Source organism: Bos mutus, chromosome 14 (genome assembly GCF_027580195.1).
Source record: "Bos mutus isolate GX-2022 chromosome 14, NWIPB_WYAK_1.1, whole genome shotgun sequence".
In the NCBI taxonomy this organism is placed as follows: Eukaryota; Metazoa; Chordata; class Mammalia; order Artiodactyla; family Bovidae; genus Bos; species Bos mutus.
In genome coordinates, this window is record NC_091630.1 from 70,780,679 (window position 1) to 70,797,700 (window position 17,022).

General features: G+C 50.4%; 1 protein-coding gene across 5 annotated transcripts in view; it reads right to left on the reverse strand.

The window, feature by feature from the left end:
• The window catches only part of DENND3 (DENN domain containing 3), a 52,307-nt gene extending 35,488 nt beyond the window's left edge, over nucleotides 1–16,819 (reverse strand). The window contains exons 1-7 of one of the 5 annotated variants that reach the window (XM_070382701.1): nucleotides 16,556–16,818; nucleotides 9,388–9,667; nucleotides 8,764–8,879; nucleotides 6,802–6,944; nucleotides 6,515–6,626; nucleotides 823–942; nucleotides 362–580 (exon numbers count right to left, since the gene is read on the reverse strand). In XM_070382701.1, the coding sequence (XP_070238802.1) occupies nucleotides 362–580; nucleotides 823–942; nucleotides 6,515–6,626; nucleotides 6,802–6,944; nucleotides 8,764–8,879; nucleotides 9,388–9,667; nucleotides 16,556–16,801 (1,236 nt within the window). In that variant the 5' untranslated portion in view covers nucleotides 16,802–16,818. Of the gene's footprint in view, nucleotides 1–361; nucleotides 581–822; nucleotides 943–6,514; nucleotides 6,627–6,801; nucleotides 6,945–8,763; nucleotides 8,880–9,387; nucleotides 9,668–15,040; nucleotides 15,160–16,138; nucleotides 16,469–16,555 lie in introns of those variants that run through there. The other 4 variants (XM_070382703.1, XM_070382700.1, XM_070382702.1 and 1 more) reach the window with 4 other exon arrangements.
• Between the last annotated feature and the right edge of the window lie 203 nt (nucleotides 16,820–17,022).

A 17,022-nucleotide genomic window follows, 5' to 3' on the forward strand; every position in this document is an offset into this window, starting at 1 on the left:
GAGGGGGATATTCCTGAGCCAGAACCCTGCCAGGAGGCTGCAGCCGTGCCCACTTCACAGATGAGGAGACTGAGGCTTAGCAAAGGCCAGTAAGCCACTCAGGGTCTCATAACTAGTACGCAGCAGAGGTGACCTCGACTCTGACGCCTGCCCTCACCTCCCTGCAAACCTGAGACACGGTGTCAGGTGTGACGCTCAGAGCACGGGCCCTGAGCACACCCCGAGGACAAAGAGGGCACGCCGGTGCCCTGTGCTGGAGCTGCCCCAGTCCTCTGTGCCCGCCCTCGCCGCCCAGCAGCTCCCCACGCATCCTCTCAAAGTCGTGTGACTCAGCGCTCTGAATCCAGCAGCAGGTGCTCACCTTGCTGACCTCCTCAAAGTGGTCGAGGTGGCAGCCCATGAGGAAGGAGGTCGGCGCCATGAGGAAGTCCAGCATCTGTCCGGACAGGATGGGCACGAAGGTGTGCTGCCACTGCAGCGGGTGCAGGTAGGCCATGAAGCACTCGGCCACAAGCGTCAGCAGAGCCCAGCTGGACGAGAAGAAGACGATGCGCTGCTCCGTCAGGAGGCAGCTGAGGATCTGGGGGGCAGGCGGGGGACAGCACAAGCCTGAAGCGTCGTGAGGGTGCCACCCAGGGAGGCCGGACGCAGGGCAGCTCCCCGCTGGCTCCCCCGATCCGTGGGCCAGAACCCAGACCACCCTGACCCCAACAGTGTGCTCTGCGGTGAAAGTTGGTTTTAAGCAAAAAAAGGCAGAACCTCTCTTTGACGTCCCGTTAGGTCAGTTAGCATGAGGTGCTCACAGGTGTGGAGGGCGCATACCTGTAGCACCTTCTCAGGTCTGAAGCACAGCAAGGGCAGGTGAAGGTCCAGGTCGATGAGGGGGCTTTCGGGGTCCGCTCTCGAGGGAAACACGATCTGTAGTGGTTTCATGTTAAATATCTGCAACAACCAGTTTCCATCATTGGCTCAGGGAGCTGCTTCCAGCAGAGGCCGAAAGGCACTGAAATTCACCATTTGGGCTCAGAAAGCATCTGAGTTAGAAGACACTTTCGAAGACTCATGTTGTCACCTCCAATGTCACAGAAATAAAACCATCTAGAGATAAACAGAACTCCCAGGAACGTTTCATGACAAATTGAGGACCTAACGTCTTTTGGGAATACCAGACCAACCACCTGACCTGCCTCCTGAGAAATCTGTATGCAGGTCAAGAAGCAACAGTTAGAACTGGACATGGAACAACAGACTGGTTCCAAATAGGAAAAGGAGTACGTCAAGGCTGTATATTGTCACCCTGCTTATTTAACTTATATGCAGAGTGCGTCATGAGAAACACTGGGCTGGAAGAAGCACAAGCTGGAATCAAGATTGCCAGGAGAAATATCAATAGCCTCAGATATGCAGATGACACCACCCTTATGGTAGAAAGTGAAGAACTGAAGTGTTGGGACCAGCCCAACAATGAATCGACCTGAGGGAGTGGTACCGCAGAAGAATAAGGAAAACAAGACTCAGAAATAAGGTGGGGATCAGGGGGCTGATGCCCCTCGCAGGCAAAAGCCCAGATCCTAATACTTGCGTGCTTTTTATTGCTAACATCTACTTCCTTGTAGGTGCTCTAGAGATATCTGTTTTTTACAATCTCAGATCGGGGATAAAGACATACAACGTACAGTCCTCAATATCAAACCTTCAGGCCTTTCATGACTCTGTTTAGCCCCTCAGCTAGTGACAACCTTTCTCAGCAACTCCCTCAAGGCTCCAGTAAGGAGAAGAGTCACTAACGGTTTTCCATCAGTCGCATCAGTAATTCAACATCTCGTTTTCAAGATGTTTTTCTACGATGTACTTTTTATTGCTCCCAGCCCTTTGCTTGGGCGCTATGAGAAAGTAGTTCTTATTTTTCAAAGAAGCCCTGTTAATTACAGTACAGGCCTATGCATAGCATATTCCCTACACTAAAGAGCCTCTTGATGAAAGTGAAAGAGAAGAGTGAAAAAGTTGACTTAAAACTCAATATTCAGGGACTCCCCTGGTGGTCCAGTGGCTAAGACTCTGAGCTCTCAATGCTGAGGCCCTTGGTTTGATCCCTGGTGGGGGAACTAGATCCCATATGCCACAAAAGACCCTGTGCAGCCAAAAAAAAAAAAACTCAACATTCAGAAAACTAAGATCATGGCATCTGGTCCCATCATTTCATGGCAAATAGATGGGGAAACAGTGGAAACAGTGACAGACTTTATTTTTTGGAGCTCCAAAATCACTGCAGCCGCGAAATTGAGAGACACTTGCTGCATGGAAGAAAATCTATGACCAACCTAGACAGCATATTAAAAAGCAGAGACATTACTTTGCCAACAAAGGTCTGTCTAGTCAAAGCTGTGGTTTTTCCAATAGTCATGTATGGGGGTGAGAGATGGACTATAAAGAAAGCAGAAGAATTGATGCTTTTGAACTGTGGTGTTGAAGAAGACTCTTCAGAGCCCCTTGGACTGCAGGGAGATCCAACCAGTCCATTCTAAAGGAAATCAGTCCTGAACATTCATTGGAAGGACTGATGCCGAAGCTGAAACTCCAACACTTTGGCTACCTGATGTGAAGAACTGACTCATTCAAAAAGACCCTGTTGCTGGGAAAGATTGAAGGTGGGAGGGGAAGGGGATGACAGAGGATGAGATGGTTGGATGGCATCACCAACTCAATGGACATGAGTTTGAGGAAGCTCCAGAGTTGGTGATGGACAGGGAGGCCTGGCGTGATGCAGTCCATGGGGTCCAAAGAGTTAGACACAACTGAGCGACTGAACTGAACTGAATGTCTTTCTCACCCAGACTCCCTTAAACTCTTTAAACAGCAAATTGTTCATTGACAAAACAAAGATAAACTGCCTCCCAAATATCCAGTTTGATTAGCACAAATTCTTAATCGAGCATGTTCAAACCAATCTTAACCAGTATACATTATTTGTGGTTACTACTTACTATATATTTGCTTATATTTGCAATTTAACAAAGTTCCTTGCGAGCGTGCTAAGTCACTTTACTCATGCCCGACTCTGCAACCCCATGGACTACAGCCCACCAGGCTCCTCTGTCTGTGGGATTTCCCAGGTAAGAATACTGGAGTGTGTTGCCAAGTTCTCCTCCAGGGGTCTTTCTAACCCAGGGATTCAACCTGAGTCTCCCATGGCTCCTGCACCACAGGTGGGTTCTTTACCACCGAGCCACCGGGGACTCCCCAGAGCTCCTTAAAGATACAGAATTCAAAAAAATTTTAAGGACACTTTATCTTAGTAAATGATATTATTTTAAAATGATGCTTCAAATTCAAATCCCACATTCACAAGATGCTTATTATGTGTTAAAGGTTGAAGCAGAAGGCAGATGTGAAGGAGGAAGACAGGGTCCCTCTGAAGAGGTGGAGAGCTGGGAACAGCAGGGTTAAGCCTGCCCTGGCCTCAGGCACACAGGCACACTCAGCAAGGGCTCTTACATGGGCAGATGGGGTGTCTGACACTGGTTTGCAGTGGGTTCTGGAAAACACTGCTTAATCAGCTCCTGCATCAGATGAAACTGACCTCTTAGGTTTCTTCACAAGTTAACAGCCACAGTTCTACAACTCGCACTACAACAGATGATGGCCACCACACCAACTGGGACCCCACAGCTAATTAGACTTGTTAGTGGAGGAGCCCAGGGACAAGTCTGATCCAAACGTAGCCCATGACAAACCACGAGCCCCAGCACGCAGGCCCTGACTCAGCACTGCTGGTGATGCCAGAACATCCTTTCGTTCACTCACTGAACAGTGCTCTGCGGGGCAGCAGCCAAGTGCTGGAAATGCAGCTCTGAGCACGGCCTCTATGCTCCTGTGGCCCAGAGTCCGATGGAGGAAGTGGATGTTAAACAGAAAACAGGCACACTCAAGCCCACACTGCCGCTGTGCTGAGCTCTGCAGGAGAGCGAGAGGCCGTGCTGGACAGTGTGAGAGGGGCAGCGCTGAGACCTGGCACCCGAGCCAGGCCTGAGAGAGCGGCAGGAGCTGGAGGGGGGCCAGCACGTGCGAAGGTCCTGTGCAAGGGACGACAGGGGCCCGGTGCAGCTGGACGACAGCAAGCCAGGACTTCATGGCACAGACGGAGCCGGATGGTAACACGGAGAGGCAGGGCTGGGTGCAGGGGCCAGGGAGAAACCAGTGGGGGATCGTAAGTCCAAAAGGAAAGTACAGAGTTTAAGGATCTCTCTATCCACTGAGCAAAGGACAGGCTGAATGCAAGGTCAGGACTGGAAGTGGAGGGTTTTTCCGGTGCTTCAGTGGTTAAGAATCCACTGTCAATGGGACATGGGTTCAGTCCCTGGTCTGGGAAGATTCCATATGCCACGGGGCAACGAAAACCCACGCATCACAACTGCCAAGCCTGTGCTCTGGAGCCCAGGAGCCACAAGTACCGAGCCTGAGCGCCGCGAGCCCACGCTCCACAACCAGAGAAGGCCATGCACGGCAACTCTGCCGACCGCAACTAAAGCCTGCTTGCAGCAACGGAGACCCAGCACAACCAAAAATAGACACGAACATAAATAAAAACTTTAAAAAACAAATGAAGTGGACAGGCCAGTGGTTCCCTAAGTCATGCAGGTGGGAGAAGCTGGTGGCCCAGAACCTCGGCGGCAGTGGAAGCAGGGGAACTACAAAGAGCTGCTGGAGGTGGACCCAGGTGTGACTGAGAGGTGGACGTGGGGCAAAGAGGCGTCCAGAAGATGCCCGCGAACCTGCCCCAAAACAACTTCCCCAGGAAGCTTTCCCACTCCAGGTGGTAGAAATGTAGGAACAAAGTATTAGTTACTCCAAGAGTCGAAGATACAGAAAACTGGTGTTAAGTACTATTTACACATGACCTATGCTCAGAGACAGACTACTACAAATTAGTAACCCTAACACTGTTCTGAACTCAGGGAGTTTGGTTCACTGCTGTAGCAGGGCCTCAGTGTGCAGGGGTTGAGTTTCTAGAACAAGAACATAAACTATGTTCTTGTTTATGTTTATGTAAAGAAAGTACCAGTTATCCACATAGTAAAGGTGACTGCCTGATACGGAAATCCAACAAGCGTTCCCCACAAGGGTTCTGAGACTGGAACCTAGACAGACAGACATCCTGCCCGCCTTGCGCCGGGAAATGTACTTGGTGGGATGTCCCTCGCAAGCAGACTGCTGGGTTTAGGGTAATACAAAAATGTATATACTTTAATAATAAATAATAATCACAAATATCCTAATAATTTCTCAACTGTCCATAATAATCAAAACATAGAAAAAACAAGATGTATAGGTAAAATCTTCCAGAAGGAACTACCAGAGTGAAATTAACATTTACTATGTACTTCAAGACATTTATTTAATACATGTTTGTTTTCAAAAAAAGGAAGCATCCCGCAGTTAAATTAGTTTGGAAATCGTTGACTCAAACAGGTTTCATCACACAGCTTAGCAGTCTGGCATGTTTCACAGAGCCCGGTTTGGGAACCCTTGTCTATCAATTAAATAACACAAGGGCACTATGAATAACAAAAAAACCAAACCACTTGCTTTTTACTAACTACACTGGACAAGAAAAAAGATCAATAAGTTAAATATAAACCTCATATTCAAGACCAAAAAAAAAGGGGGGGGATTTGTAATGTAAGTAAATTTGATGTGTTTTCTGAATAGCCAGTAATGAATTAACATGTTAACCACCAAAGGGGCCTATTACTAGCTCAATATCTGTTAATCATGAGCCACTCAGCAAAACTCAGGCCTAAATATTTGACTTTAAACTGAAATTTTATTTTTAAATTTTTAGAAGACAAATTTTCTAATTTACTTCTAGTTTCCTAACCTTTGGACACAACGCATAAAATGCTTCTGTAAGGAACTTGAGAAGCAAAATTTAAACAAAGCTAGAACTTAAAAGCATTTAAAAGAGTAAGCCATCTTCACTGATGTGGTACCTATATATAATGGACTACTACTCAGCCATAAAAACAGAATGAAATAATGTGCTCTGCAGCAACATGAATGCAACTAGAGATCGTCAGACTAAGTCAGAAAGAGAGAGACAAACACCATATGGTATCAGTTATATGTGAAACCTAAAATATGACACAAATGAAGCTATCGTGACAGAGACAGACTCACGGATGTAAGAACAGACTGGTGGATGCGAAAGGGGAGTGACTGGGGAGGGCTGGAGTGGGAGTTTGGGACTATCAGATGCTAACTATCAGATACAGAATGGATAAACAGGATCCAACAGTACAGCATAGAGAACTATATTCACTATCCTATGATAAATCAGAATGGAAGAGAATATAAAGAATGTATGTATATGTATAACTGAATCACTTTGCTATATAGCAGAAATTAACACATTGTAAATCAACTATATGTCAATTAAAAATAAATAAACCATCTTCATCATCTTACTTTTACTATTTGCAAAGAAAAAAAAACAAGATAATTCGGATTTCATTACCAAATGGAGTGGTCCAGGTGGTGGGCTAGGTATTAAAGATAGTTTTGCAGCAAAATCTTTTATGTGATTGTCAACTTCGAAATCTTTACAGAACTTCAGATGAGTCAATAAACTGAAATTGAAAGAAAAATCAAATCACAAAATAAATACAAGCATCCAATCATCGTCTTCTGTGTTGCTAATTAGAGCTGAAATCTCTGCTCCAGGAGTTGCAGGACTTCTCACCACCAGGGGAGTCCTCTGGGTGTGGGAGCCCAGAAGCCCGGCTGCCCAGGGTGCAGACTCACCAGGAGAGACAGTCCTTGAGGGCGTTGTAATAGGGGAACCTGGAGACCACGCACACCGCGAAGGGCACGAAGCAGCGGGCCGCGCTCCCGCCCGGCCCCAGCGCCTCCCAGTGCGTCTTGCCGTTGTAGAAGCAGTACTCATCCTGGAGAAAAGCAACCGCACCGTCACTTCCCGTCAAACCCTGGCAAATCCCGGTCTCCATCTTCAATGGTGCCTGCATCTCCAGAGAGAAGCCTGGACGGGGGCTGGACAGCACATCTGGCTGGTCCCGCCTGCGTCACCGCCTCACGAGAGAGAGCACCAACCTTTCCACCAACACTGACGAAGCCCGTGGGGAGCTCACTCTGAGTGAGGTGCTGGGGCTACAGAGACAGTAAGACTGGACCCTGCCTGGGAGAAGCTCGCTGCCTTCAGTGAGAGGGGTGCACAGTCAGAATACAGTGAGACACAAGAAGGGGGCCCCACTTAGGCAAAAGGCCATATTCAAGAGGGCTGGGAGCCAGGTGGGCATCGTGGACTGAGGAGGGGGCAGGAGAGGCCTCGGCCCATGATGGGGGGATGTCCGCCAGAAAAGAACACAGCAGCGGGATTCCTAAAGGCACAGCTCTCTGCACAGCTCACAAAGGGCACAATATCGGAGGGCCCACCATGTGTGTGGAGAAAACATAATTCCAAAAGATACATGCCCTCCAAGGTCCACAGCAGCACTGTTTACAGTAGCCAGGACACGGAAACAAGCTGTGTCCCTCGACAGATGAACGGATGAAGAAGAGGCGGTGAATATGCACAGTGGAATATCACTCAGCCATAAAAAAGAATGGAATAATGGCATTTGCAGTAACATGGATGGATCTAGAGGTTATCGCACTAAGCGAAGTAAGCCAGAGAAAGACAAATATCATGTGACACTGCTTCTATGTAGGATCTAAAATGATGAGACACTGAACTCATTTACAAACAGAAATAAATTCACAGAAGACAAATTTATGGTGACCCAAAGGGTAAAGGGGGAGGGATAAGTTAGGATTTGTGGATTAAAATATATATACTTCTACATATAAAATAAACAGCAAGGACCTGCTGTATAGCACAGGGAACTTTACTCAACCTCTTATAATAACCTATAAAGGAAAAGATCTTAAAAACTGTATGTATATATACATATATAACTGAATCACTTTGCCACACACTGAAACTAATACAATATTGTAAATCAACTACATCTCAATAAAAATTTTTTTTAACTATGTAAAAAATATCAGGGACCTCTCATCTGGGCCTTAGGGGAGTATTCTTCAGGGTTGGAAGTAGGCAGCCGATTACCCTGTACATTCCAGTCCATCATGGTCCCTACAAACTCCCCAAGGCCAGCTGGGTCATACACAGTGGCCCTGCCCAGAAAACACCCCCCAAATGCTTGATGGCTGAGTCGTCTTCTCAAAACCTAAGCCCAGGCACCTGACACATGGCAAAACAACCCCAAGTTCCCTCAGCTGAGGAGTGGAGGAGCAGGATGTGGTTTATATACACCGTGGAATATCCCACAGCCGTGCAAAGGAGGGAAGCCCTGACATGTGCTCCAACATGGATGAGCTCTGAAGACATCACACTAAGTGGGAAAAAGCCAGATACAGAAGGACGCGTGTCGCATGGTTCCACCGACATGCAATGTCCAGAGCAGGCAAAGCCACAGAGGCAGAGAGCAGACGAGCAGTGGCCCAGGCTGGGGCAGCAGGGACTGGCGAGTGCTGCCAGTGAGACCCCGCCACCTTCTGGGGTGACACACATGTCCCGGAACTAGACGGTGGGGATGGTGGCTCTGCACGGCGAACGTACTGGATGCCATTGAACTACACGTTTTTAACGGTTAAAATGGTGATTGCCACGTAGTGTGTATTTCACTGCAAAATAACCCCACAACCTAGACCCGGCTTCAGAAGGAAGCTGTGTGAACCACGTACGTGCAGGGGCCGGTAGTACTGCGCCACCACGCCGTAGGTTCTGTTGCCGCAGATGTCGGTCAGCACCAGAAAGTGGACACAGTCCTCTCTGGGCTCAGAGGCCACACACAAGCCCCCTGTAGGCAGAGAAAAGGAAGAAGGAGCTTTACTCCAGCCATGTGGGGTCTGCCCTGAGGCCTGGGCTAACCATAAGCTACAGGACATGTGCCCCCCACCTCACGGTCACATGTGGCTCTTTGATGGCCAGTCATGCTAACTCCTCCAGCCGTGCAGCGCCTTCCTCAGTGCCCCACCCCCCACAGCAGCAGTGTCTCTGCGGGTGCTCTGTGCTCTGAAGCCTTCGTGAAGGGTCAGGGGGACAGGACCCCAGGCAGAACCTTCAGGCTGCACCTGGAGTAGAGACTGGGTCCCAAGCCCAGCGGGGAACGGGTGTCCCTGCCTCTGCCGGTTTTAATCCCGAAGACCAGGAAACCCCATCAACTTCTTGGCAGAGCCTCCAGACAGGCCCTTCTGTCAAGTCCTCTGACCCAAGTTCTCTACAACCGGGGAGAAAGTGAAGCCAGAACAGAAGCCCGCTCATCAGCAGGAACTGGCTCATGGAGGAAAAGGCCGGCCCATGCGTACCTGGGAAGCAGAGTTGCGGCAGAGCAAGCAGGTCCACGCCGTTGGGGATGTTCACGTCCTCGGGGTCTGGGCCCCTGGGGCCACCGGGGACGCCCTTCCCCAGCTCCACTCTGGGCCTCTCTCTCTTCTTCCGGAAGGAGCGCTTCCTGTTCTTACCCGGTGTCGTGCAGTTCGAGGCAGCCGGCTGACTGTCCTCCTTCATGACAAAAGGAGGCACGAAGACCGACAGCACCTCTGGATCCAGAAAAGACGGGCCCTTGACTCCCTTCCTCTGGGCAACCTGGGGCAGGTGGAAATGAGAGTCAGCACCGAGGCCTGTTGCTGTCCAGCCCTCATGGGAGCATCCATGGCCTGTCTTCTGGCCTCTCCAGCCCCCAAACCCCAGGCGAGTTCAGCAGCTTGTGCCTGGCTTTTCCCACCAGCAGCTCAAGATGATAAGACCTGCTTTTAGGGACTCTCAGGCGAGCAACAGACCCTCTCAGAGCCTGGTCGTTCAGCTGCTGACAGGGACACCAAACTGGTCCCTCGGCTCCAAGGCTCCGGCACCACGATAGAGACCAGAGTTCAGATCCCAGCACTATGAGAACCACAGCAGATTACTTGGCCCCTCTGAGCTTCCCTTTCAAGAGGTGAGTTCAGGGACTAAGAGAAGGGACCCAGTTCAAGTGCTCAACCCCCGTGGGCCCCCAGGAAGCTCCTGAGCCCCCTCAGAGGCTGGTGCAGAGGGTGAGCCCCGAGAAGGGCTCTGCATCTTATCAGATCCACACAGACACATTTACTGACATGTGCCTGATGCCTGCTCCTTGGAAGAAAAGCTATGACAAACCTAGACAGCATATTAAAAGCAAATATATCACTTTGCTGACAAAGGTCCATAGAGTCAAAGCTATGCTTTTTCCAGTAGGATGCTTTTTTCCAGTAGTATCCGGGTATGGATGTGAGAGTTGGACTATAAAGAAGACTGAGTGCCAAAGAATTGATGCTTTCAAACTGTGGTGCTGGAGAAGACTCTTGAGAGTCCCTTGGACTGCAAGGATATCAAACCAGTCAATCCCAAAGGAAATAAACCCTGAATGTTCATTGGAAGGACTGATGCTAAAGCTGAAGCTCTAATACTTTGGCCACCTGATGCAAAGAACTGACTCATTAAGAAAAGACCCTGATGCTGGGAAAGATTGAAGGCAGGAGGAGAAGGGGACGACAGAGGATGAGATGGTTGGATGGCATCACTGACTCAATGGTCATGAGTATGAGCAAGCTCCAGGAGATAGTGAAGGACAGGGTAGCCTGGCGTGCTGCAGACCATGGGCTCACAAAGAGTCGGACATGACTTAGCAACTGAACAACAAGACTGCCATGCCAGCCGGCCCAGCACGCATGCTGCTTGTGTCGCCTCTGACGTAGAGGGACGCAAAGGGGAGTGAGGGAGGCCCTGCTGGACACAGAGAGCAGCTGCCTCCTCCCCCATCTGCATGGCCATCCCAGCATCCACAAAAGGGGCTCTTTTAGCCTCAATTCTTTTCAGCTCTAACTTGGTCCAAGATTTTGTTAAGCTTTTATCTTTTCACCCTTCCCCCATATAACATAAGGCATCTTCTAACTCTTTCCTATCAAACTAAATACCTAAGGGAGTTCTTTCTGGTGAGTTACGACTAAACAAACACAGGCACCAGGTTGATGTCAGATCTTCCAAGGAAGGCATATGAACCTCAGTCTGTGAGTGAGGAGGTGGGGGTGCTGAGCCAGCTAAAGATAGCCAAGTTTAAAACAGGACTCTCTGGGTATAAAAGGTAGGGAAGGAAAGAGGTGGCCTGGGGCACGGTGGGGAGTGGGTATCCTAGGGCCTTTGAGGGAGCCTAGAAATGGCATGAGGAAGAACACCACTGTCACCAGAAAAATGTGACCTTGATTGGCAAAGAAGAACAGCCAGCAACAACATTTCAGTAAGAATCAGAGGTATAACAGGGGACACCTAGACTTCAAAGGACTTCTATAATAACAGCATTTTCAGTCAGGAAATACACTCTGAGCTCAACAGGCTCATGTTCATGAGATGTAATCTGAATTCAGATAAAGTTTGCTTATTCTTAGGGGGAAAAGTTAATGCCAAGGACCAGTAGGTCCTTGATCAGTAGGAACCAAGACCAAACATGGGAAATCCTTACTGTATAATTTAAAATCTTCGTGTATGAAAGGAAACCTTGTCTTCACACACGTGAAACCTTCTCTAAAACCTTCCTATCAAACTCCAGCAGTTTAGACCAATCCACTATGAACACGTGCTGGTCTACTTCCTCCTCGTGTGAGATGCTGCATCCACAGAGACTGGGGAGCGCCTCCCCTCAGGGTGCAACAGCTCCTGGAGCAGATCACAGTCCACAGCCAGAGGAATAGACAGGCCCTCTCCACACGGCATGAGACAGCTTTTGTTGTCGTCGTCGTTAGAAAAGTGAAAGTGAAAGTTGCTCAGTCGTGTCTGACTCTTTGCCACCCCAGGGACTATACAGTCCATGGAATTTTCCAGGCCAGAATACTGGAGTGGGTTGCCATGCCCTTCTCCAGGGGATTGTCCCGACTCAGGGATCGAACCTGCACCTCTTACGTCTTGCGCATTGGCAAGCTGGTTCTTCACCACTAGCACCGCCTGGGAAGCCAGACCTAAAAAAAGGTCTCTGTTTCTACTCATTACCATCCTCACTACATACTCCATGCAGGGATCCCACAGCGCACGTATCCCGGGTCAGACAGGCCCCGCACTGCTTGTGCACCCAGGCAGCAGCCGGCCCGCTTCCAAAGCCAGGGTGCCCAAGCTGCTCATGTCTCAGTCATGCTCAAGTCCTCAGTCGCCTCGATACACGCGCCTGTCACAATGCTGTGCTTCTTCCTGCTCTTTGCTCTGTGGGACAGTGCCCAGCTCATGCTTCAGCCCCCCTCCTCACCAGCGACTGCTCTTCTCTCACACTCACTGGAGGGGGCCTTTCCTCATCCTGCAGCCAGGGCCGCACGCCCCCTCCGGCCTCACGCCTGGCTCACCACCTCCTGGAATGTCACCATCCAGAGTCCACCTCCCCTCTCACAGCACCCCCAGAGCGTCGCTGCCGACACAGTGGTCCTGTGTCACCCTCAGAAGGGTGGGGTGGGGATGTGCTGCCCTCCTCTTTCTGGCCCCACGGTCAGCACACAGGATGGCCCTGTGGGGGTGCTGTTCATCCAGTCCCCTGGCACTCGTGATCTCTGGAGGCGTGCTCAGTCTGCACGGAAAATTATGCTCAAGCCCATGAACTCCCACTAGTTCCCTTCAGTCAGTGAAAGTCATGTGGCCACAACGCAGCCAACCTGGACTTGGCCGTTCCTCACACATCTGTCTTTGTTGTCCCCAAAATGGAAATCCCTGTTGTCTTCTCTGATTAGATAAGCAATACAGTCTCATTTAAAAAAAAATAGTAACAATAACAACAGGAAGGGAATGCCTCCCCCACAATCCCACGCCTCTAAAGCCATGCTCCACATCGCATGGGACACAGGCTGATCCTTTCCTAAACGTATAAACGATTTTTCATAAACGCAATCACCATATTTAAATGACTTCATTAGCCTTTCCCCATGTAACCATACAGTGTGCTGACTCCCCTGTTGACACTTTGTGCTAAGTCCTGTCTCTTTGTGACCCCACAGACTGGAGCCTACCAAGCTCCTCTGTCCATGCGCGTCTCCAGGCAAGAGCACTGGAGTGGGCTGCATGCCCTCCTCCAGGGAATCTGCTCGACCCAGGGATCAAGCCCGCATCTGTTACATCTCCTGCACTGGCAGGTGGGATCTTTAGCACCAGCGCCACCAGGGAAGCCCATGTGGACCCTCTGGGGTGTCCCACTGTGGACAGTTTAGCACTGCTTTTGCCCAGTCCCCTTCTGACAGACAGCTGGGCTGCTCTCAAGTCTGCATCACGCTAAACAACGGGCAGTTACCTGTACATGCTCGGGCATCCCCGACTCTGTAATTACACTAAACTCCTGAAAGTTCAACCTTTGACCCCAAAGGGTTCATGTTACTCTCTGATACATATTGCAACCGCCCTTCACCCGCCCCAGCCCCAGGAGGAAGACGAGGTCCTTTTTCACAGACTCCACCCAGGGTAGTTTCCTGCTCTCGTCTCCCAGACAAGAACTTACTAAAAAGTAAAAACCACAACACTCTAAATTCATTAGATGATATAAAGGCATTGATTTTCACTATGGGACTGGCTGTCATTTGTGAAATAAAACAGAAATAGAGTTGTTGTTTTTTTTAATGCTCCAGGAAAGTCCAACACAGTCACCAGTAGCCACATCTGACTACTTAAATTAATTAAAATTAAGTGAAATATAAAATTTGGTTCCTCAGTGGCACTAGCCACACTTCAGGCAGCCAGTAGCCACCTGCGGCCAGTGGCTACCACACTGTGTGGTGAAGGTGAACAGTACTGGTTGTCATCATCTAGAAAGTTCTGTCAGATGGTGCTGCTCTAGAAATTGAAAGCCAGAAGGCTTACCTCTAAAAAAAAAAACACATAAAAATGTGCTTCCATACACAAGATTTACGCCAGTCACCTACACTATGAAAGGGGCTCTGAGCACTTTTCCATCATCCTGTGATGGATTTATGATGGATGCCTTCGCATCTCTGCGTCTAGTCTCCATAGCAACCAATGAGTGGAGGGAAATGTAACTGACCACAATAACTCACTAGGGATTGAACTGCATGCTTGAATTCTTTGTCACTAACCTCAATAAAACAAACAGCACCCTATCTAAGGAATAAATAAAACAAAAGTTAGGACACTACACTAGCCTAACATCAAACTGGTCCTGGCTCATATCTCTGGGTTTCTGTTTTCATGTGTCACCAAATAGGAATGACTGAATCAGAGACAAACGATGATTTTTAAGAAGTAAAACCTAAACCTCATTTAAAAGACTTGGAAAACAGTGGAAACAGTGGCAGACTTTATTTTTGGGGGGCTCCAAAATCACTGCAGGTGGTGACTGCAGCCATGATATGAAAAGATGCTTACTCCTTGGAAAGAAAGTTATGACCAACCTAGACGGCATATTAAAAAGCAGAGATGTTACTTTGCCAACAAAGGTCCATCTAGTTAAAGCTGTGGTTTTTCCAGTAGTCATGTTTGGACGTGAGAGTTGGACTATAAAGAAAGCTGAGTGGTGAAGAATTGATGCTTTTGAACTGTGGTGTTGGAGAAGACTCTTGAGAGTCCCTTGGACTGCAAGGAGATCCAACCAGTCCATCCTAAAGGAAATCAGTCCTGAATATTCATTGGAAGGACTGATGTTGAAGCTGAAACTCCAATACTTTGGCCACCTGATGTGAAGAGCTGACTCATTTGAAAAAACCCTATGCTGGGATAGATTGAGGGCAGGAGGAGAAGGGGACGACAGAGGATGAGATGGTTGGATGGCATCACCAACTCGGCGGACATAGGTTGGAGTAAGCTCTGGGAGTTGGTGATGGACAGGGAGGCCTCGTGTGCTGCAGTCCACGGGGTTGCAAAGAGTCGGACACGACTGAGCAAGTGAACTGAACTGAAAAGACTTGAACATTCAAAATAATATAACAGCTGAAAATAGAACTGAATGAATGATATCCTACGTTCGGTTACCTGTAACATTAATGTTGGTCTTAGAAGGAGGATGTTACTCCATCCCACCACAATGCTTTTTCTCCTGCTCCTTCAACCACTGTTCCTTCCACCGTCTGCCCAAGCCCTAACAGAAGCAAAGTATAAAAAGAGGATGAAGACTCAAATGCAGAATGGCCGACTGCCCACTTGCCTTGGGAAACGCTGTAGTCTGTTTAGCTCAGGAAAGTACCACTGTAACTACTCCAGTTGATTCATCCCTTCACATCATGGCAACTAAGAGACAGTGTTGTAATCACTAGAGACACAAGACAGCCTAACTGCAGAGAAGACCACAACCGAAACCAGGTCATTTCCCGTCAGAAGAAAAAGGGGGGAATGCCACTTGGCACTGAGAGGCAGGGAGATGGCTTGACTCAATCCACAAGGGTCAGAGGACACAATAGATCAAAGAGGGACCCAGACTGAGAGGGTTGACAGAGAGGAGGAGGGAAATGCAGAAATCGTGGAAATTGGCCTTATATAAAGCCAAGGAGTAGAGACCACTAAGCCATTACCAGACATATATCAGGATCATTTTACAACATTTAGTGCCTCTGGGTAATGTCCATTCAACCCGGCTGCCTTAAATACTCAAATGCCTTTCTCTGCCTTTCCTTAAGGTCATCTGGAACCAGAGGAAAGGACCTGCTGGCGTAAGGGCAGCAGGGTCAGGGACTCTGAACACACCGGGCATCGCCACTACCAAGAGAAAAATGACAGCGTCACAGGCATCTGGGACAAGGGGGAGGGCCGCAGACCCACTCCAGAGAGAGCCAGGGCTCCGGAACTAAGAAAAAGTGAGAACACAGGGAAGAAACAAGAATGTCCCAAGCTGCCCTCCCAGAGAAAGGGATAGGAGCTTGACACTTCGGCTACCAGGGTGCAGAGCGGAGAACAGGGGGAGGCGGATTGTAAAGTGTTTTACAGAGAAAAACAGCTCCTTTCACCGCTTACCATCTAAATGCAAAATACATTAAGGCGGTCCTTAAATCTACCAAAAACATCCTTATGACCTGCCTAGAAGAGCCCCGGCACCTAGGAGACACAGAATCTGTGGAATGAGTAAAATCACTTAACAGCGGACAAAGATTTGGTCCTGGACGCCTCGGAAGTGCAGGCGGCCCGGCCGCGTCTCCACCTGGCCCAGATGGGCGTCCTGAGACGGAGAAGCCGAGCGGCCGAAGCGCTTAAGAAGCAGGCCGACGGACGCGCGCTGTCTCCAGCCGGCTCTCCGCGGTGCGCCTGCACCGGGTCCCGCCGGAGCTGTCTTCCGGAAGGAGGGGAGCGGGCGGGAGCCCCTAGCCCGCAGCCGCTCACGATTCCACCGCGGCTGGGGGGCCGGCCGGCAGCTGCTCCCACACCGGCGGCTTGAGGCGGCCGCCGCGCCGGACCTGGGCGCAGCGCCCCAGCCCCGCGGACGCCTGGGGCTCCGTGCGCACAGGCCCGTCGCCGCTGCCCCGCCCCGCCCGCGCCGTGACCGCGCCGCGCCCTCACCTGCTCCGAGCAGCGAAGGCTGTCCCGAGGGGCCCCCAGCAGCGCGCACAGCTCCAGCAACCCCGAGGGCAGCGCCGGGTGATGCGGCGCGGCCTCCGCCATGGCTGCCCCGCCGCCGCGGCCGAGGCCGACTGGGCACACCGGGCTCGGGCGCCTCGGGCCACCCGGCCCGGACTTCGGGCCGCAACCCCGCCCGCCGCTCTGCCCAGCACCCGCGCTAGCGGCAGCCGGCTGGTCCTCGGACATCGCTGTCCGCTGGGCGGGGCGCGGGGCGGGGCCAGGTGTGGGGGCGTGGCCTGGAGAGGCGGGGAGGGGAGGTCGGGGCCTATCGGAAAGGGGCGGGGCCTGGAGAGGCGGGGCAGGGAGGTTGGAGCCTATCGGAGGGGGGCGGGGCCTGGAGAGGCGAAGCGGGCAGGGCGGGGCCTGTCGGAGAGGGGCGGGGCCTGCGGGACTGGCCCGGGGCCGGG